We start from the raw sequence: 20,939 nt of genomic DNA on the forward strand, positions 1-20,939 counted from the left end.
CTGAGCTCTGCACCCCCTCCAGGAGGGCCCAGGCTGTAACTGCAGGATCAGGCAAGATGGGGCTCCATCGAGATGGAAGATTCTCCATCTTCTGAGCCACCAAAGTGGTAATCAGCACGGTCATCTCCGACCGAAAGCTGAGCGTTTCAAAGCCCAACACAGGCCATAATTAGCTCATGGCCCAGCCCAACCAGGAGGGCTGGAGAGAGCAGCAGGGAGGTGCAGCCTGGAACCCGGCTCTGAGATCAAGTGGTTTGTCCGGAGGGTGAGAATGAGTCAGCGGCTGCTGGAGCCGGCTGGCCTCACCCACCCTCTCCTGAGCTGAGGAGGCTCAGCTCCATGAGTCGCCCAAACGCCAGCTTCCCTTCACCTTGGCCTTGGCTTTAATCCCACCCATCCCAGGCCGCTTGGTGTTCAAGGTTCAGCCCAGGCTCTACTCCCTCTCTGCACTCTTCCCAGCTGCCCCGGATCCCACCAACTTTTCAGGGACTTCACATTCCCGGGACCTCCCCACACCTGTCCTGCTAGGTTTGCTTTAAGACTCCACTCTGTCAAGCAAGAAGCCCTCCCTGATTACCCCCAGATATCCATCATGCAGTCAGAAGGTGGCTCAAATTTCTAACCACGTAACTGGCTTGTTAGCTTGGATATTCTCCAGCTCAAAAGTGAAGAGACTGGAAATACCTAATCCATTAACCTCCCCCAACTCCCCCCAAAAAAGTTAAAGATGCTTTTGAGTAGTTATTTAGTTTCAGAGGGTTAAAGTTCAAGAACTCTTTGACTTTCTGCTTTTTAATTCATAACTTTTGACAGAGTATCCCTTGCTTGGATACTTGGAGGCATTCTTTATACACTGAGTACAGGGTAGTAGCTTCCTCCAGCATTCAGCTTACATGTGCATCTGTGTGTGTGTGTGTGTGTGTGTGTCCATGTGTGCGTGTGTGTTTGGGGAGATGCAGACAAGTTTCTCATGTGTGGGAGTGGATGAGTGAAGTTTCCCTGTCAAGACCACGAGCAGGGTGGCTGCTGCCCTCCCCGCTGACACTAAAACATTCTGTGCTGTGCAGGATAAATCGAAGCCAAGGAGGTCAACTCATCAGGCTCCTTTGGGATCTTATCCCCTTTCCCAGGAGCCTCAGGACTGGAGCCAAGTCACTTTGCTTCCTCTCTGCCCTGGAGGACACCCAAGATCAAGTCCTTTGCCATCTGAGGAAGGACCATACAGTTGAAAGTCTGCCCTGGGACCGGTTCTGCCTCTGTCATTCCCTCACCGTGTGTCTCAGGCAAGTTCTTTAACTTAGAGGAGTGTCATGCTTCACGTGTGCACTATTGGGGTGGTGATACCCACCGACTGTCAACCAATGATACGAGTGGTTGTGCCTAACCTGTAGCTCGGTTTGATAGATGGTGACAACTACTTGTGATGGTTTTCTCATCACTTACCATTGCACTCAGCACCCGGCCGACATATTTGGGGTCGCTTCTGCGGGCCACATCAGTAGCAGGGTCACGGCGGAAATTCAGACTATTATCCAGGACTGCGAGGCAAATGTTCAGGATGCCTTCTTCAAACTGTTCAGAATAAGACCATATGTTATGAAGAAAGAAATGGCAAGCGTGTTGGCTAATTAAGAGCATGGGAGCTACGCTGGTAAGAACTGCCCAGGTCCTTCCAGAACCAGGAAATTCTGGGGAACAGCCACCTACCTGGCCTTCAACCCTGAAAACTCCTCCAAGGTTCTCACTATACCCAAGGCTCTGTGCTGAGGCCTCAAAAGTTAACGGGACTCCCTCACTGTTATGAACTTGAGAGCAAATCCCTGAGCCTGTCTGGGCCTCAGTTTGTTCATCTTTATAACCAGGGATCAGGCTGAGCGCATCTCAAAGTCTCCATCTAGCTCTGACATTGACCGCGAGCATATTATTTAGACTTTAGGGGAACTAAGTATAAAGATAAAATATCTCACTAAAATTGGAATTTGAAGCCATTTTCACAACATTAGACTTATTTTTAGTCATTGCTTCTCCAGTGGAGAAAATCAAGCTCTTTCTTGCCGTAGGGTCTTTGCATGCACTGTTCCTCCTGCCTCTGATGCTTTTCCCCAAGATAACTCTCTGGCTCCCTTGCCTCCTTAAGGTTTCTGATCAAAAGTTTCTTCCTAAGAGAGGCTTGCTCAGATCATGCCATCAAAAGTAGCCTCCCTTCCACCCCTGGGTGTACTCTTTGCTCTTACCTGCCCCATCCCCCCTTTTCCTTTTTCTTCCTTCCAAAGAAATTTGACACAGACCCCAATGTAAAGAACCCAACATATAAAATTTATAGCAGATGTGTTCTGGTTGACTATGGAATGGGGTCTGGAGATGGGCAGAGTGTGCATGTGTCCACCTGCTCCTGAATACCCAAGGCAACCTCCGCTAAAGTGCCTCCTTGTAATGCCTTCATTTGTCTGCTGGAAAAAGGAAAAGGTAGAGGGAATCCCTGAATGTTTTTTAGGCTGAGTAAACCTGGGAACTCTGTGGACTCAGACGGCAGGTCAGAGGAGTGAAGGACCTTTGAAAGGTTGAATGCACACACCAAGGAAGTTTCATCACATTCTTTCAGGGAATGAATAACAGAAACTACATTATTCTTCCACGTGTCTCTCCTGGGCCTAGTCCTCATTTGTGTATCGTGGCACCAATAACGCTTCATTGCATCAATTTATTTATGTGTCTGTTTTGCCCACTAGGTAGTGACCGCCTCAAAGACAGGAATTCCATTGTATCCATCTCCTGTATCCACAGTGTGCAGCTTGGGACCTGGCACATAGTAGGCTGTCAATAAATGTCTTCTGAATGGATGAATGTATAGACAGGCAGATAAATGGACAGGTCTGGGAACTTCCCACTCTCTGTGGGGCCTATTGCTGAACTTCTTGGGTCATAGGGACATGACCTCCAGCCTTTATGATCCTTTTACCTGTCCAAAGTTCCAGCCAATCATGCCAATTCGGTTTGCGCTTCCCACAAAGATGATCCCGGCGTCTTCCTGGACATACTCCTCTCTCTCAGCCTGGTTATTCATAAAGACAGCATCGGCTGTTTGACACAAAAAGCAGATATCAGGGATTAGAATCCTTTGGAGGAGTCTAAAGACCTCCTTTCACTCCTGAGTACCGGCCTGGGGGCTAGAGCAAGCCACACCTGCAACCGTTCCCCCAACCTCCACCGAGGAGTGAAGCCTTGGGCGGTAATGCTTCTAATTCATATTGTGTGAACTATGGGCTTGAAAGAGAAGTTGGGATGACCTGAGAATCTGAAAAATGAGGCCCCCTACCAGAAATGAAACACTTGCTTCTTCAGGTAGAAGCTATCTCCACGCTGCAAGACTGTACTGTGGTCATTACACTATACTATACAGCTTGCAAAAGCTCATGAGATCCCTGCAGCAGCCCCAGGAATAGCAGGATGTCGATTTGATGGTGAGGAATTTGAGGCTCAGAAGGGTAGAGTGACTGCCCAGGCTCACATAGCTGGTTAAGTGGCAGAGCTGGGACTCAAACCCCTGGCTTCTGACTTCCAGCTTCTGTGCTCTTTCCATAGCCCACAAACTTGCCCCAATCAAACCTGAGCCCATGAAACTCATTCCCCCCATCTCCTGTCCATAAGAGTCACTTAGCTGACAGCTGGGAGTGGGGTGATTGGGTGCCTACCTTGCAACCAAGGATTGAAGAGCAGTATGAATGTCCCAAGGTTCTGAGTAGAGGCACTGCCCTGGGCGGAGATCTGAATGCCCAGCGTGTACCTTCCAATGGGTGCATTGGCAGGACTGAGGATGGAGATGTTCAGAACGTTGTTCTCGTTGGATACAAGTTGTGCACCCCAGCCACTGCTTCTTGTCCCACTGGAGAGTGGAAACACAGCCTTTGTCTTGGCCGACTCTGAGGGGTAAGGCCCTGTCAAAGAAGACAGAGGACAGTGGAAACCAAATAGTGTTGGCCAGACTGTGGGGAGCTCAGTATAACTGCAAGGGCCCTCTGGGAGACATCACACAATGAAGCATTTTGTTACGGTGCTGGAAGCAACTGGAAAGACCATGTAGGCCAAATCCCTCTTGATGTGAAGATTATGACTCTTAGTCACAGAGAATGGCAAAAACTTACCCAAGATCACACCAAGTCAATGGTAGAGCTGGGCTAGAGCCCAGTAAAGCCAAGGCCACCCCCCGACCCCCCCAACTTGGCTGCCCAGCCCCAAGGTCTGCCCAAATGTGCACGTGTGGGGAGCAGTGAGAAGGTACCTGTGGAGGCTATGAATGTCAGACTTGCTCTAGAGCCAAGATTCTGGTTGGATTTCAATGAGATATAGAAGGGTTGGCCTCTCCGCACGATAAGATCCCGGCTGTAGAACTTGTTTGTGTGATGTGCCTGCCGGTTGGAGGCTGTCTGCCAGTTGATATTCTGGAGTTCTAAAGCCATGAGACAGAACAGAAGACTTGAGGTCTTGGGAGGCCGGGACCGGTGGTGTGGGGAAAAGGTGTAAATTACCAAAGAGATAGCTTTCGGACCAGGCTTGCCCAGCAAGGATCTTCCAGGAAGAATCACATTAAAATACAAAGACCTTGACCAAGCCCAGCAAGCCCTTCACAGCCTCCTCCCATTCTGCCTTTTCAGGCAACAAACCTCTGCGCACACGCATCCCACTTGCCCCTCCATCTGGCCAACTGTCACTCAGCCTTCCAGGAGCTAGCTTCACCCAGCCAGGCCGGAGAACCCACGTTCGGTCCATGTTGTTCTCCTCCCTCCGTGGCTGGGGGCTCACATAGAACTAGGAGGAGGCGACGTCTCTTGAATCCACCTCCCTGGTTTGGCTTTCTTGCTTTTCTCTTTGTGTTTTCCCAGACACCAGGTGCCGTCTATTCACTCCAACACCCGGCGAATGTTTCTCCATGTAATCTATTCTTTATATGTGTTGGCCTCTGACGCTGGGGAGGGCAGCGTGACTTTGAGCAGCATTTCTAGGTCTGGAGATCAGGCAATCATGGGCCTGGAAGGTCTTTCAAATGCTCCTGGGTGAGAATGGTCTAAGGCCATGAGATCCCTAGATAAAATTCTGAGGACAGTCACCTTAACATCTACCCCCCAACTTCTCACATGGTTGTGGAGGTGAGGGAGCCAAGCTGAGAAGGGTTTATGAAATAGGAAGAGTTTAGCCTATTTAAACCTTTTGAGATCTTTCATTCCTTTGAGTTCTGTTTGAAACATTCCACGGCTCAGTCCTGTGCAAATGAAACTGGTCTCTGTCTTTACGATGTGGCCACGCCTGAGATGGGGGCGGGGCGGCCCATCCCAGCACCAGGCACGACTCTTTTTTTTCCATAGGTGTCTGTCTCTCTTCATCAGAATGGACCGTCTTGATCTTTATAGCCTGATGCCTAACACATTGCCTGACTCTATTAGGACAATTAGATAAACAAATGGGGAATGAGTGAGCAGACAAGCGTAAAACTCCTGTCATGTAATGATTATGATGACTAGAGCTCAAAATTTAGTCCATCCAGAAAGGTGAGTATGGCGTAGTCATTCAATACACACACAGAGAGTACCTATTAATTGTAGGACACTATGTAAGGCGCTATGTTGGGTGTGTGAAAATGTATGAAAAGAAGTTTCAACCCTCAAATAGTGTCAGCAGCGCTTAAGACAAGCACAAATAAATGAGAATGAATGATGGGATGAGGGAAATCCAACCCCTGCCCAAAAGATGTCTAGGAGATGCAGACAGGAAAGAATCATTTTCAGGTATAGGGATCAAAAAAAAGCTGCACTGGAAATGCCGGACCTGGAAGGAAGAGAGAGTTTTGTCAGGTGTCCATGGAGCAGCCTGCATTCCAGATCAGAGGCAGAGGGACCCAAGGCCCAGCAGATTTTGCACAGAAGAGAAAGAGGAGGAGGAGAGAATGTGGCTCCCACTGGAGCTCCCACCCAAGCAGCTCCGGAGACAAGAGAGGCTCATCCTAGACACCCTCTTGAGTGGGATGCAGATTCTGTGGGTCAGGAGACAAAGGCTGCAGCTGGAGGCAGGGCTCGGGAGGTGATCTTGCCACCAGCTTAGAGTACCAAAGATCTGTTCATTCACATATCCAACTCATTCATTCATTCAACAAATAGTTATTGAGAGAATAGATTAATAAGTTTTTCCACAAACTCAGGGAAGCTAAAACATTAATGCAATCAACAAATATTCATGTAATCAATCTATTGAATGAAATGCAGGGCAAAGGGAGGGAAGGCGGGACACAAAAAGGGAGGAAAGAAGATGAACATTCCTGTACATCAGTATCGAGCAGAGACAGCTTAGCTCAACGGCACTCTCTGGCAAACACTGAGCTCTATTTGGCTTGCAGAGAGCTAACTTGTCTCACCACTAGGTCTCTCTAGGGCAATGTCCCCACCTTTTAAACCCCCGCCTCCTACCAACTGTGCTCCCTGCCTTCTGGGCATCCCCACCTCTGGGATTTGGTGGAGCTTTGCTCTCAGTTTTGTTTTGGAAAAAAGAAGAGTTCTAAGGAACATGTGACTTCAGGTCACACGAGTCTCCCCAGAGATTCCTTCCCTCTCCAACCCAAAAGGATGTGTGCCTTCTCCCCAGGAGAAGCTCACTATTCTTGACCATGAGCTCTTTGAGAGCAGAAAGCATGTCCCCAGACAGCACTCTGCGAAGCACAAGGGTAAGGAAAGAGGGGTGGCAGAGATTCCCGTCTAGAGCCGGCTTCTGCTTTCCCTCCAACAGGCCCACATCCTTCTTTGCTCTGCCAAGGTTTATGCACTGTTTGTGGTGGCGGTGTCAATACCAGTGGTGTCTCCACAAACAACAAATGTTGGTAAGGATGTGGAGAAAAGGGAATCCTCCTACACTGTTGGTGGGAATATAAATTGGTACAACTACTATAGAAAACAGTATGGAGTTTCCTCAAAAACTAAAAACAGAACTACCATATGATGCAGCAATTCCACTCCTGGGTATCTATCCAAGGGACACAAAAATACTGATTCAAACAGATACATGTTCACGGCAGCATTATTTACAATAGCCAAGATATCAACAAGTCCACCAATAGATGAATGGATAAACCAGATGTGGTGCATATACATACAACGGAATACTACTCAGCCATAACAAAGAATGAAATTTTGCCATTTGCAATAACATGGATGAATCTGGAGAGAATTATGTTTAGTGAAATAAGTCAGACAGATGACAAATACTGTGTGTTATCACATATGTGGAATCTGGAAAAAAAAAAGAAACGAATGAATATAACAGAACAGAAATAGACTGACAGGTATAGAGAACAAACTAAGTGGTTACCAGTGGGGAGGGGGAGAGGGAGGGGCTAGATAGAGGTAGAGGATTAAGAGGTACAAACTATGTATAAAATGAATGTTACAAGGAAATATCGTACAGCACAGGGAATATAGCTGATATTTTGTAATAACTTTAAATGGAGTATAATCAATGAAAATATTGAATCACTATGTTATACACCTGAAATTAATACAATATTGTAAATCAACTATACTTCAATTAAAAAGGGGATATGCACAAAAAAAAGAATCAACACACAAAAGTATACACAGCTAGTTTATATAGGTTTGCTTAAATAATAAAGATCAGGGAGGAAATAAATAAAATAAGAAATTAAAAAAACAGAAAAAAAAAGCAATCAAACCAAGAGCTGGGTTTTTGAAAGAGTATATAGGTTTGCTTTTTAAGTACTGAATAATTAAACAATTCTAACTACAAAAAAAAAACCAAAAAACAAAAAACAAATAGAGGTGTCTCCCTTTCATCCTGGAACCCAATGACTTGTCTGTAGGGAAAACGATGAAGAAAAGACTGAGCTCTGGGGTGCTTTGGCTGCAGGGACACCGAAAGGAGACGAGAGCCCTTGTGGGGCGACTGTGATGGCCATCTCAGCCTCTCCAAGGGTGAACCCTAGTGAGAAGGGGTCTTGCTCCCCACTGGGGTGCTTGTGGGATATGCAAGTCTTCTCTGAGCTGGAGGATGAGGAAAAGCAGGACTCACTCAGCATGTCACCAGTCTGCTGTATGTCAACTGCTATTAAGAGTATACAGAGCACCTTACATGTGTCATCCATGAAATCTTTAAGGAAACTGGAAACTGACGCTCAGAGAGAGAAATATCTTCGAGGTCATATACCTAGTGAATTGGTAGAGCCAGGATTCTGAGCCCAGGTCTGATGACCCTCCCCTGCTGCCACGGTCCCCTGTTCCCTGCCTGGGAGGGGACCAGGCAGGACCTTCAGTCTGGAAGGCCCCCAGGTGAGGAGGAGACCTCGCTAGGCAGGTCTCCCCTTGCTGGCATGTGCATCCTGACACAGGAGAGTGAGCACCCAGAAGGGGACACTGTGTTCCAAAGGGCATTCTACGTGGGAGGTAAGCAGAAGGGGAGGGTCCCCACATCCCCAGGTGGGACGGGCAGGTTGAGTGCATGCTCACAAAGCCCCCAGGGAGGTTCCTGAAACCCTTTCCTTCAACTAGCTGCCTCCCTCAGTCATTTCCCCACTTCTGAACTCTAGGATCGGCTTGGCCAGCCCCAAACCAAGGATCTGATGATCCTGTCTGTGGATTATGCAGGGGCCTTTGTTGACCCCTCCCACCATCCCTTGATGTAGCACAAATCATAGCCAGAGTGTGTTCTAGAAAGGAAAGAGCAGGGGTGGGGCAGGGTTGGGGGGGAGGTACACAACCATCCAAGTTTCTTCTCAAGTTTATGAGCCTCAGGGCTGTTTTCTGCCCCCACCTGGGTGAAGGGCAGGGATGAAAGGGCATCAGCTCTCACAATTGACTCATCAGCATATGCTCTTGAAAAACATTAGAGGAAAGGCAGCCTTGGAGACAGCACACACCCTCCCCATGCTGCTTCTGGAGGTGAGGCTGTGGAGGCCTGGGAGGTGGTTTGCCCACAATGGGGCATTTCTGAACTCTCATCCCAGGGCTCTTCTCACAATTCCAGCCCACCTCCTTGAGTCGTGGGTGAACTCCAGTGTCAGGCGTGGGGCCATTTCCCTAATTGTTTTTTCCTGAGAACGTCAGTGCCACGGGCAGTCCTAACCTGGTAGTGACTGCTGAGGGTCTATCCCAATGTTTACTTGCTCCTTCTTTCCTGGTAATAAAATCCCCCATGGTAATGGGCACATTTTCCCAGGCTCCCTTGTAGCTGGGGGATCACGTGAATGAGTTCTGGCCAATGACTCTTAGGTATCAGCTATATGGATTAATTTCCAGAAAACCTTCTTTTTTTTAATTGAGGTAAAATTCACAATTTTAACCATTTTAAAGCATACAATTCAGTGACATTTAGTACATTCACAGTGTTGTGCAACCATCACCACTATCCAGTTTCAGAACTTTTCCCCCAAAAGAAACCCCCTGCTCATTGGCAGTCACTCCCCGCCCCCCAAAATAACTCCATCCCCCTGGCGACCACTGATGTACTTTCTGTTCCCATGGATTTACCTCTTCTGATCCCTTCATATCAATGGAATCACACATAGATGTAGTCTTTGGGTCTGGTTTCTTTCACTTAGCATAATGTTTTCAAAGTTCACCCATGTGGTAGCATTTATCAGTACTGGTTCATTCCTTTTTTATGGCTGAATAATATTCCACCATATTATATACTGTGTTTTGTTCATCCATTCATCCCTTGAGGGACATTTGGGTAGTGTCTAACTTTTGGCTCTTGTGACTCGTGCTGCTATGAATGCTCACTTGCAAGTATTTATCTGAATATCTGTTTTCAATCCCTTTGAGGAAATTTCTTTTTCAAAACAAAGTTGGCAAATGCTCTTAGCCTGCTCACCTCTGTCTTCTTTCATCCACTGCCCTGAGTGTGAGTGTGATGTGGATACAACTCTAGAGGTCATCTTAGACCATGCATGACCTCAGGATGTCAGGGTGTGTGCCTGCGCAGAGCCTGGGCCCCAGGGATCTTGCAGCTGCCTTACCCCCCGGAACTGCCCACATCCAGACCTATTGTGTGAGGAACAAGTAGACTTTGTCTTGTTTAGCTCTCTAAGCCGTGTTAGTTGGGGCTCACTGTCATTCACAGCCAAGCCTAATTACATATATACATGATAACGTAACCCTCCACTTATTCTGTGGTCCACCTTTGGCAGGGGTCACACAAGGAGCTCGGAACAGGCTCCAGACTGCGAGAGGGGCTCACTCGTCTCCATCCTTATTGGCTGGCGCTGTAAGCAGGTCACCTGCTGCAGACAGGGAGGGGGACTCGGTTGCAAGTGTGGGACCGGGATTTTCACCTCCTCCTCCTGAGAGGACCAGAGAGCTGCTGGCAGGTACCTGTCATGACATGCCGGTACTCTGGGGGCTGCATCTCCCCCGCCTGCCCAGACCCTATTCCCTAGGTCTCTCCTCTAGACAGAAGTTTTGCTTTTTTTTGAAATCTTACAATTTCTACAGTTAATTAGGGCTGATAGATGTGTTCAATATCATCTGGCCTTCAACCTCTTAGAAGAGACCACATTGAGAAATTCATTTTATACATTGTTTACACTTATGGGTCCATAATTGAGGTAAAGTTTCACAGAACAATGCTAACCCTCACTATGTACAATGCACTGCTCTTTTTTAATTCATTTAAAAAAATTTGCAGGTCACAATCCACTAAACTGGTTTCCCAACTTGCTAATGGATGACAACTGGCAGCTTGAAAAATAGGGATGTAGTCCAATATTCCCATATTACAGGTAAGAAAACTGACGCCCTGGAAGAGGAAGCCATCTGCTGAGGTCACAGGGTAGTTTAGAAGCAGAGCTTGACCCAGAAACCAGGTCTTAGGTCCTGGTCACTGGGGGGCGATGAGTCATTCCCAGCAGCCCCCTTCCCCTCCTCTCCAGGCCCAGGACGTCTCCAGCTCCTGGCCGGGGCCCCACTCACCCCGGGAGCACCAGTGATTTCCTCTTAGCCTTCACCAGTCTCTTCTCTCTCTCTCTGTAGCCTGTGCCGCCTCCCTTCATCTTTCCCCCACGTTTGGACATTGTCAGTCCCTGTGCAGCATGGGTGGTGTGATTTCTCGGCGCCCAGACAGTGGGGGAGACTGGGGCTCCCTGGGTGGCCAAGCGAGGGGCTGGCAGGGTTCTCCAGGGTGAAGGGGAATGACCCCTGAATGGGTGGGCTGAGCGGCCTTGGCCATGTTCTCAGCATCTCTGCAGAAGAGGATGGTGAAACTGAACATCCCCCTTCGTAGGGTTATTGTTGGGATCCCACAGGTGCCCATCACCAGCACTGGGGCCTTCAGAGGTGGGACAGGTACCAATGCCTTGGGATCCCACACGTAATGGCATCAGCAACCCAGGATAGAGGGGGGTTTTAGCTTTTCTGTGGGCTGCCATGGAGCACCTCAGATGTGCAGACACAATGCTAAGCATTTTGCCAGCATATGTCTTTTCATGGTTACTCCCCCTCCAACGTGATGTGATTATTCCCATTTCACAGATGAGGGATTTGGAAGTCCAGTCAGGTGACGTCACTGGCCAGATATCACCCACTCAAGCAGGGCCTGGTCCCAAGCCCCGTGTGGCCTGACCACGTGCAACTCCAAGCAGCCACCCTGCAGCCAGCCAAGGTGGTGGCAGCAGAGACAGGCACAGTTCCAGGAAGATGCCACAGTTCAGAAAGGTCCTCCCGCGGCCTCATCCCTGCCTTGACATCACATGGTCACAGCAAGAGGAGAGAAAAGAAGGACTCCTGGCCTTCTTCACTTCCAGAGAGAGTTTAGGATCTCTCAGACCCTCACTGCACTGCACGGGAGAATCACCTGGAAAGGGTCATGTTAGCCTGAGCCCCACCACTGATCCGTGAAGTTAGAATCTCTGTGTTAGGGACAGCATTGCATTTGCCCCTCTTGAACTCTCCTGATGATTCTAACACGGAGCCGGGACTGAGAATCAGTACGTTAGGTCTGCATAGCGTTTACACTCATCAAAGCTCTTTTACCGGAGCCCCCCAGCCGCTCTGGAAGGGAGGCAGGGGAGAAACCACTGTCTCTCATTTTAAAAGGAGGAAAACAGGCTGAGAGAGAGGAAGGCAGGCTCCCTCTGAACCCCTCTCAGTGGAAGACCTGGCCCTCGGTTCCCGCCAAAAGCATTTCCTAACTCCAGCTCACGCCCTGGGCCGGCATGTGGGCCCCGGGGAGGAGGAGGGCTGCCCCACCCGTGGAGCGCAGCCCAGCAGGTGGAGGCCGAGCGAGAGAAGTTACACGAGGTGAACAGAGCAGCCAGACCGCAGCACGGGGGCTGTGAGACGCAGAAAGAGCCACCGGCGTCCCAGCTCCAAGGGAAGGTGTTCCGTGCTGACCCCCAGCCCAGAGAGGCACAGGTCCCTGGACACTGGGGACTGAGGCTGGGGACCATAATTAGTCAGCCAGCAAAGCTCACCGGCCCTGTGGGACAGAGTCCTAGTCCCCAGCACAGGGGTTCTGGCCTCCTGCAGGCAGAGCTCTGTGTCCAGGTTTGAACCCTGAGGACTCTGCCTCTGACCCAGGGCCTCTGAGTGGCTTTGAGGATGGGGAGCAATACTTCCCTGCCACATTGGGCCCAGCGTCTGTGTCCACAGCCTCATTCCTGTCCGCAGTGAGGCTCTGGCCTCAGTGGGCAGCAGGCAGAGGGTGCCGGACTACTTTGTGCAGAACACTGCCAGGCCTCCCTCCACCCCCGTCATCCCCTCCACCCTCTCCACTGCCCAGGTGACCCTCTCCACCGGGACAGCCCAGCTGATCCCAACAAGAACCTTAGACGGGGAGCTGGACACAGTGCTCTCAGACCAGCACACGTGGATTCCCCAGGTCACTCTCGCCCACCTTCCCTCACATTTCTTTTCCATTCCCTCTGCCCAGAACACTCCTCACCCCACAAAACTACCTCAGACCAAGTCCAGCTCATTGTGCACGACCAAGTGCCCCTGGTTCCCAGGGCCCTTCCATCTGAAACTGTGGCCAGGAGTCTTCTCCTCCTTCTGGCCCCACAGCACCTGCTTGGATTTATAAAGCTGCCTGACCACAGTCCACCTCGCATGCCGCTTGCCTGTGACTGGTGTCAACAACACAGGCAGGCTGCAAGCCCACGGAGGGCAGACACCCCATCGCACTGATCTGTGTGCTCCCGCCACCCTTGTGCTGTCCAGTAAGCTAACTCATTCATCCAGGAACCATGTACACAGCACTGTGTGGTGAGTGACCAGGACCGGCCTGGACCTTGGTCTTAACTTGGGAGCCTGAGGCTCAGTGGTGGCTATTGGTAAGAGTTCAAATGAGAAACCAGGTTCAGAATTACTTTTCCGTGTTGCAGATGTCACACGCACTGATGTGGGAGCTCAGCTCTGGAAACAGGACACAGTGGGAAGGGCCCTTCTGGAACCTAGTCTGGGCTCTGCTATCCAGTTTCTATGGGACCCCGTAAGTCTCTGCCCCTTCCTGGGCCACCTCCTCCAGAGGCAGTGAAGTGGCCTGGGTGTGACAACTGACATCCCTTCTTGCTAAAGTAAACAGGATCCACAACTCCTGTTTTCAGCAGCTAGCACGGCTGCAGGCCCAAAGGAGAAAGTGGGGGACAGGGGAAGGGTCCATTTTTGCAGCCTCCCTGTCTTGGTCTTTGTGAGCTCTGAAGCAACCAGCATTTGCCTTTTGCATTGTGCTAAGCGATTTCTTGGGCAAAACTTCCCGCGACCCTAACCACCATTGACAATATTTTACTGGTTTGACTCATGCCTTGTTTGGGTTTGGCGTCGCTGCCAACCCACTAGGCTGAGCACCCACAACAGGCAATAATTAGCACGCAGCTTAACAGGGGTGCCATCTGACCAGAACGCAGTCCTCCGCATGACCACAGAGCCAGAGAACCTGTGTTCTTCCCAGCTGTGCCTTCTTACCCCTGCCCTGGTGCACTCCTAGGAGCTGTCTTCGGCAAACCTGCTCCTTCTGCTCCTGGCTATCTCAGCTCATCAAGTCACTTCCAAAGAGCCTGCCGGTGCTTCCGGATGTGCTGTTTACTTAGGAGCATTCCAGTGCCACTGGTGGTTTCTTTGAAAGCAACTGACATGCTGTCACTCACCCACTCTCCCTTGTAGCTCTGAGACGTGCTTTTCCTTGACTACATTACTAGGAAGCTGGTAGAACTGCATTGAGAAACTCGGGAAGCAGGTACCGGCTGACTTCAAAGGGCAGAGCTGGTCCATCTGTCTAAGGGGATGTGACCTCCAGCTGCACTGAATACCTTGCCCATTAAGCAGAAATCCGCCCCGAACATGCTTTACCCCTGGGACCACGCTAGAGAGACTAGGCAGCCACTGAGAATGAGGTGCCTCTGAATAGAACCCCGAAATACTAAGATCTAGTCTCTAAGGCCCCAAGGCAGCTGTCCCGAGCTGAACACTCTGTCCTCTCAGACATCCCAGGAGAAGCATGGACGTCCAGTGGGGACCGGCAGAGAAAACACCATGTGCACTCACCAGACATGTTTCTCCTTCCTCTGCCTCCTCTCTGGGCTCGTCTGGGAATGGCACGGATGATGTGGGTAGACAGGCTGCTGGGATCGCCTTACCATTTATAGAAGCCTCTCCTACACACCCCAATTAGAATTCTAATGAGGTGGGTGAGGCACCAGGTCATTCCTGTAGTGCCTGTAAACGTTTCACTTACGACATACTTGTCACCCAATGGAAGGTCATCCTGCTTGTGCAAGACCAGCTTGGGGAGAAAAGGGGAGGTAAGAAAGACACACAAGGAGTTTGCTTTTATGATTTCTTTTCCCCCAGAGATGAACTTCCTGGATCGTAGGGTTCAGGAAATTATGTCATGCTTCTCTTGAAGTATATCATTTGGAGCTGATGCCAAGAAGTCCCCTGGGGGTCAAAGAAATGTCTCCGCAGAAGACAAAACAGAAGATTGCCTGGTCATTTCTCAGCATCCGCACTCCTCGGCGGTCTCCACTTTGTGAGTAAGAGATGCTCATCATGGCCCACGTGTTCAGGTTACAGTGTGGTAGAAAGGGCATTCGATTTGGTGTTAGAAGCACTGAGCTCCAATGCGGGCTGGGCCCTGGGCCATCACTAAACCTTGAAGCCTTGGAAGCCTCGCCTGTGATTGGGGGGAGGCATGCCCCCCTTTCTGGACTCATTTAAGTGGGGGAGTAACCAGGTGGGATGAAGAAACTGGGAAGCGCATGGATGTGTACCATAATGGATTAAATTCAGGTGTCATCTGGAATCAAACGTCAATTTGACTTCAGATGGGGGGGAAACTGTTCTTTTAAATGAGGCAATGGTAATAGCCACTGAAGCTGTCCCTGTGACATGGTTTCGTTCCGGTTCTGCCATGCTCTCGGTAACACTGGAGGGAAAGTCTCAGACCCTCTCTGAATCCAGCTTCCAAGTCTATTGAAAAAAGCTGGGTAGGGGGAGACTCTGACATTCTACATGTTTTATCTGCTTGTTTGTTGTTTTAAGGGGATCTATTTTTCAAAAGGTCCTACTATGGAGATTTACAAGACCTGTGGATAGTATGGTGGACATTTACAAGGGTTCCTGTGATAGACAAGGTGAGTTTCAAAAAATGGTAGTGCTTCAAGTGTTAGTGACAGAGCAGAAACTTCCCGAGGCCTCCCCCAGAGTTTGAGTGGGAAGGAAGACCTGGCACCATGGTGACAATATTACGTCTTCCGGGAAAAGTTGGTAACACTGGATCTTGAGAAAAGTGAGTCTGAATAGGAAGGCAGATTGGAAAAGAGCACTCTGCACATTTAAGGACCTCTCTCACCATACACATCTCCCTGCACTGAGATGGTCTGTTTACATCTGTCCCCATCCCTAGACCTAGCTCTCTGATAGTCCAGGCTGAGCATTATTCACATCTTCTCAGAACCGAGCATGGGCTTGTCACTCTGCAGGGGCACACTTATTTTTGTATAAGTCAATCAATCAATCAATCAATGTAAAGTTGGAAATAATAATTACCGTCAATTTGGTGCTCACCTCGGGCAGGCACTAGTCGAACACATCACAGTTATTACCTTTCCCTGTCTTCAGGTCAATCCTACGACACGGGTACCGTTATTTTTGCTACTTTACAGGAGAGGGAACGAATTAGCTCGAGTCTGTGCAACCAGGAGATTCGCGCCCATGTGTGAGTGACTCCAGAGTCTGTTAGCTTAACCTGGAGGTGGGCTGCCTAAGTGAGGTGGGACCTTGGCCTTTCCCAGGGCTCTGGTGGCTCTGCACCCATGCCCTGCAGAATGTGGCCCCTGGTTCTCTGGCAGGTGACTCAGAGGAGAGCAGAGCACAGAGAGGCATATGCAGGTGCGAGTGGTGTGCGGCGTGGGTCCTGTTTCTGCCAGCACAATGGCTGTGACTCTGGGCAGAGTCCTCATTATGCTGAGTCAGTCCTGCCAGAAACCATGAGAACCGTGCAAATGGGAGGGATGAGTGGGGCGAGGTGCTGTGTGTACCCTCCGGTGGGGGACAAGGAAATGGATGGAGTGAGGTTTCTTATTATTGTTACTGCTCTGGCCTGGGAGCCACGAATCGGACCCTGAGCGCTCCTTCCCAGCAGGACAACCTGCAGGGGTGACAGTGAGGCCATGCTGCCCTTGAAGAAGAATGCTGAGCTCACTCGGACCTGGGTCCAAACTCGGGCTCTGCTGTCACCTCGCCTCTCAGGGCCCCTGTGTCCTCATCTGTAAAACTGAGGTGGACTTGCTGTGAGAATTGAGGGAGAGCATGAGAGTAAGTGCTCAGCGCTGCCGCTGCCTGGCCCAGGGTCACAGCTTAGTGTCAATGTTCTTAGTTCTCTTGTTATCCTTAAAGCACTCCGTACCCCGAGTATTGTAGATTTTGCAGTGGGATCCATAGGTGTGGACGGTGGTGCCTGCTCACTGGCCCCTTGGTCTCTCCTTGGAAGGATCTGTAGTTGATCCGTCTTGACCCCTGGGGGGTGTGGTAGAATGATGCCCAAGGTGGATTCAGAAGACCCTGACTGAACGCGGGGCTCTGGGGTTGGCCTGCTGTGTGACTTTGGTAGAATCTGTTACTCCTCGGAGCCTCAGTTTCCTCATTAGCCTTCCCACAGAGGTGCCAGCATTGTAGGGAAGCTCAAAACCCTGAAATCGTAGATATGACACTTCCTGTAGACAGGGAGGTGCCGGCTTCCCTCCTCCCCAGCCTATGCCCTGGCTGGGCTCCCTGTAGTCTGCTAACTGCCCAGCAGTAGGACCTCATCTCCTTGCCCTGAGTCGACTTGGTATTCACTGCGGGAGGATTGCACCACAGCCAAAGCCCCAGCCCCAGCCCCAGCCCCAGCCTGCAGGCGGGCTGTCGTGGCAAGCTGTGTCACAATTTCAGCTAAATGATTTTCAATTCACAGGTGGAGTCACCCGACTACACGCAGATGAAATTCCTGCTTGGCCGCCCTCTCTGCCCCTCAGACTCCAGTTCGGATGGAACATGTGAACAAGGGCTTTAAAAAAAAAAGAAAAAAAAAGAGATGCTAATTGATCATTTGCCTTTTTTCTCCCTCTCATGAAGGGATTTACAGTTGCTGAAGATTTTGCAACACATGTAAAGGCATAGAATCTTATGAGAAACCATGGACCCAGCCTTTCTCCCAGTGCAAGTGTCCCTTTCCTGACACTTTCGTCATGAAAACTCCGGAGACAGGAAACTCACACTCTTCAAGCAGCCCAAGCGGGCACCAGACAGCTTTGGCTGTAACATCTATTTCTGGGCCGATTCTGTTTAAGACATATCTTCCCCGCTCCGTGAGGGCAGGAGCTTTGTCTGTATCCATCACCACTCCATCCCCACTGCATCACTGTGCCTAGAGCATGCGGTGGGCTCTCAGTATCTGGCGTTCAAGTGCACTGAAAGGACCAGAAAGTTCTTCCCCATTTGAACTGAGAATTTAAGAACTTCTACCCATTGGTCCTCACTGCTTCTCCCCTATCCCCCATTATCCCTCACGGATCCCACCCGAGCCCCTGTACCCTTCTCTTCACCCGACAATCATCATGTTCTCCCCCGAGACTGGCAAACACCCCCTTCTCTTCCAACATGTCCCTTCTCCTCTAGGTTAAACATCCGTTTCTCTGGCTTTCCTGATGAGTCATGTTTGGAGGCCTCTCATCATCTTGATGAGATCATGTTACTCTCCTCCTCTGAAACCTTCAGTGGCTCCCCATGGCCTACCACAGCTCAAGTTCCTTAATTTGACATTCAAGGCCATCCAGTGTATGTTCAACTTAATTTTGTTTTTCCCTACTGCTTTTACATGAACTCTCCTATTTGACAAAACATACCTAGTCATTTTTCCTGGACCCCAACATACTTGTCCCTGCCTCTAGACCTGTTTATAAAATGCCCCTGCCTGGAACACCTTCCGTATTCCTTCTGTATCCAGGTTTCTCGTCACTACCAAGACCCCAGGAAAGTATCTCCCCTCCTCCTGATCGTGCCAGTGTGTTGAGGAAAGAGAGTTTGGGGTGAAACAAGCAAACCTAGGTTTAGGTGTCAGACACATATTCTAACTTACCATGAGCACATATTTCTATATAATCAGATGGACCTTGGGCAAATCACATCACCCCTCTGAGCCTAAAGTTTCTCCTCTGAAAACTGGATATGATGATACCAGCACGGCTCACCCTCCTGGGCACGCTGAGGAATTGTGTGGTGACGTACATAAAAGCCCTTTGTAAATGACAAGGGGCACTGCCTCCCTTTGTCTGAGCCTCTGGAACCTGCCCTGGCTCACTCATCTGGCACCTAACAATACACAGTCTCAATCTGTTAGTGACTTCAGGAGGGGAGTGTGTGAGTCTGCATTCTTGGCCACTATTTCCCAACACTAGGCTCCGTGCTAAGAATTCCACATCAATTGGTTTTTAAGCTTCACGACAACCCTACGAGGGAGGTATTACGATTCCATTGTCTAAATAAGAAACCAGAGGCTTAGAGAAGCTAAGTACTTGGCAAGGGTACAGCTAACAAGGAGCGAAGCAGGCTCTGAACATGGGTCTGACGGACAGTGGAGACCTGTCTATGCCGCCCTGTTGCTGACGGGTCCTCCAGCTCAGTGACACCTGGGCCTCTCTGGGTCGTTCATTCAGGAGACTATTGTTAATGATACTGGTGGTGATGGTATTATTAAACTCAGGGCTGAACAAGAAGACAGGACCCCCTGGGACTAATAACAAAGCCTTCACCTGACTGTGTCTATGCCCAAATTTTCCACTCTCACCCAAACCACTCAATCAAGCAAAATCTTGAAGAAAGAGTAGACGTGTAAAAGTCCCTTACAACACTCAACAGTGCTCATTTCATGGAGTGCCTGTGGGAGGTGGGCGGTCAGGACTAGAGACACCCAGCCCCCAGAAGACAGGGAGCAACTTGAAATTTTCTTAAAAGACAGAAAGTGCTAAGAGCCAAAAAAGAGGTGTGGAAGGAGTGGTGGACACCGATTATGGAGGAAAGGAAGAGTGAGTTATTAAAGAGGAGGGAAAAGATCACTCGGAGGCAGAGCCGGCAGGAAGAAGATGCTCTGAGAGCAGGCAGCCCTATCCCAGGAGGAGACTGCAAATGAGTTTATGGGGAGCACACAGCGCAAGGCCGGGGTCGGGGGTGGGGAGGGCCAGAGAGGCCGGTTCCACCCTGAAACAGAAGGAGGATGCGGGAGGAAGGGACATCTGCGGGCAGCCCGCTCAGCACGTGTGATGGCCTGGGGATGGAAGGTTGGTTCACGCCACCAAGCTGTCACTCCGCCACCTGTGAGCATGCGACCGGAAAACCAAGCCCAGGAGAGAGGAAACCACAGCCCATCACCTGTGGGCTTTGAGGCCACGGCCCGGAAGGCTTGCGGTTTGCACAAGAGCCCCGGCACCAAGGGCGCCTTGGAGAACAGAAGTGGTTGGGTCCCGGGGGTTGCGCAAATTCTCAGAACGTAAACGGACCAGGGAGGTCATCCAGCCCAATCCCTTCCTTTTCCGGATGGGAGAACTGAGGCCTTCGGAGAAATGATTTCCTCCGGGTCACCGAGTAAGTGCCCTGGTCTCAGAGCCGGAAGAGAGCGGAAGGGTCAGTTGTCCAACTTCTTCCATCCGCCGATGAGGGCACCGAGGCCCCACGCGCCTGGAACTGTACCGCAGGCTTCCCCGCCCTCCACACGTGCTCTTTCCGCCCTGCCGGTTTAGTTCCGTCTTTTCTCCCCGTTGAGAAACCCATCTTCGAAAGGCCTCAGGGGGCGGGCATGCCAGGTTAGGGAAATGTTTTTCAATCTTATCAACAGCAGCAAATATTATCAACGTAGTTAAACAGTTATACAATTATCACAGGGCTCGCTTTTATAGCCACCGTCTCCCCTGATCCTTACCTGGCTCCCAGGAAGCAGATTTTAGGACAACTGCCACGTTAGAGGGGAGAGAATGGAGGCCCAGAGAGATTGTGTGTCTGAGTCAATGCCAGACTCAAATCTAAACCTTTGGATTCCAAATTTCATCCTCCTTCTTCTCCACTTCATGTCAGGTATTAATAAAAAATTAAGAAATGCAATTGAAAAACAAACAAAATTACCCAAATGGGTTTCAGAAAAAAAAATGTTCAAGGTCTCCCCCATGCTGGATGCATTTTAGGAACTTGTACATACAGGGTTTCGCTTTATTTTTTCCATCTGATGTAGCACAAGCCACTTGAATATCAATGTGATTTATGAAGACTGTGAAGGTTTGGGAAGAGGTGAGGAAGGGCTGTCCCGCGGGTGTGACGTGGGGGAGGCTTGGGCTGGGAGGGGAGTCGAAGCCTCAGGGAGCCCCCTCTGGCCCCAGCCTTACCATCACCCACAGGCAGGTTCAGAACCAGATGCTCCCTCTCAGG

General features: G+C 50.1%; 1 protein-coding gene across 1 annotated transcript in view; it reads right to left on the reverse strand.

Annotated features, from left to right (window-relative positions):
* The window catches only part of TGM3 (transglutaminase 3), a 38,343-nt gene extending 23,697 nt beyond the window's left edge, over positions 1 to 14,646 (reverse strand). The window contains exons 1-5 of the mRNA XM_006187124.3: positions 14,532 to 14,646; positions 4,280 to 4,447; positions 3,693 to 3,935; positions 2,960 to 3,078; positions 1,444 to 1,572 (exon numbers count right to left, since the gene is read on the reverse strand). Of these exons, the coding sequence (XP_006187186.1) occupies positions 1,444 to 1,572; positions 2,960 to 3,078; positions 3,693 to 3,935; positions 4,280 to 4,447; positions 14,532 to 14,538 (666 nt within the window). The 5' untranslated portion in view covers positions 14,539 to 14,646. The remainder of the gene's footprint in view (positions 1 to 1,443; positions 1,573 to 2,959; positions 3,079 to 3,692; positions 3,936 to 4,279; positions 4,448 to 14,531) is intronic.
* Positions 14,647 to 20,939: the final 6,293 nt, after the last annotated feature.

This window comes from Camelus ferus, chromosome 19 (genome assembly GCF_009834535.1).
Source record: "Camelus ferus isolate YT-003-E chromosome 19, BCGSAC_Cfer_1.0, whole genome shotgun sequence".
Lineage (NCBI taxonomy): Eukaryota > Metazoa > Chordata > Mammalia > Artiodactyla > Camelidae > Camelus > Camelus ferus.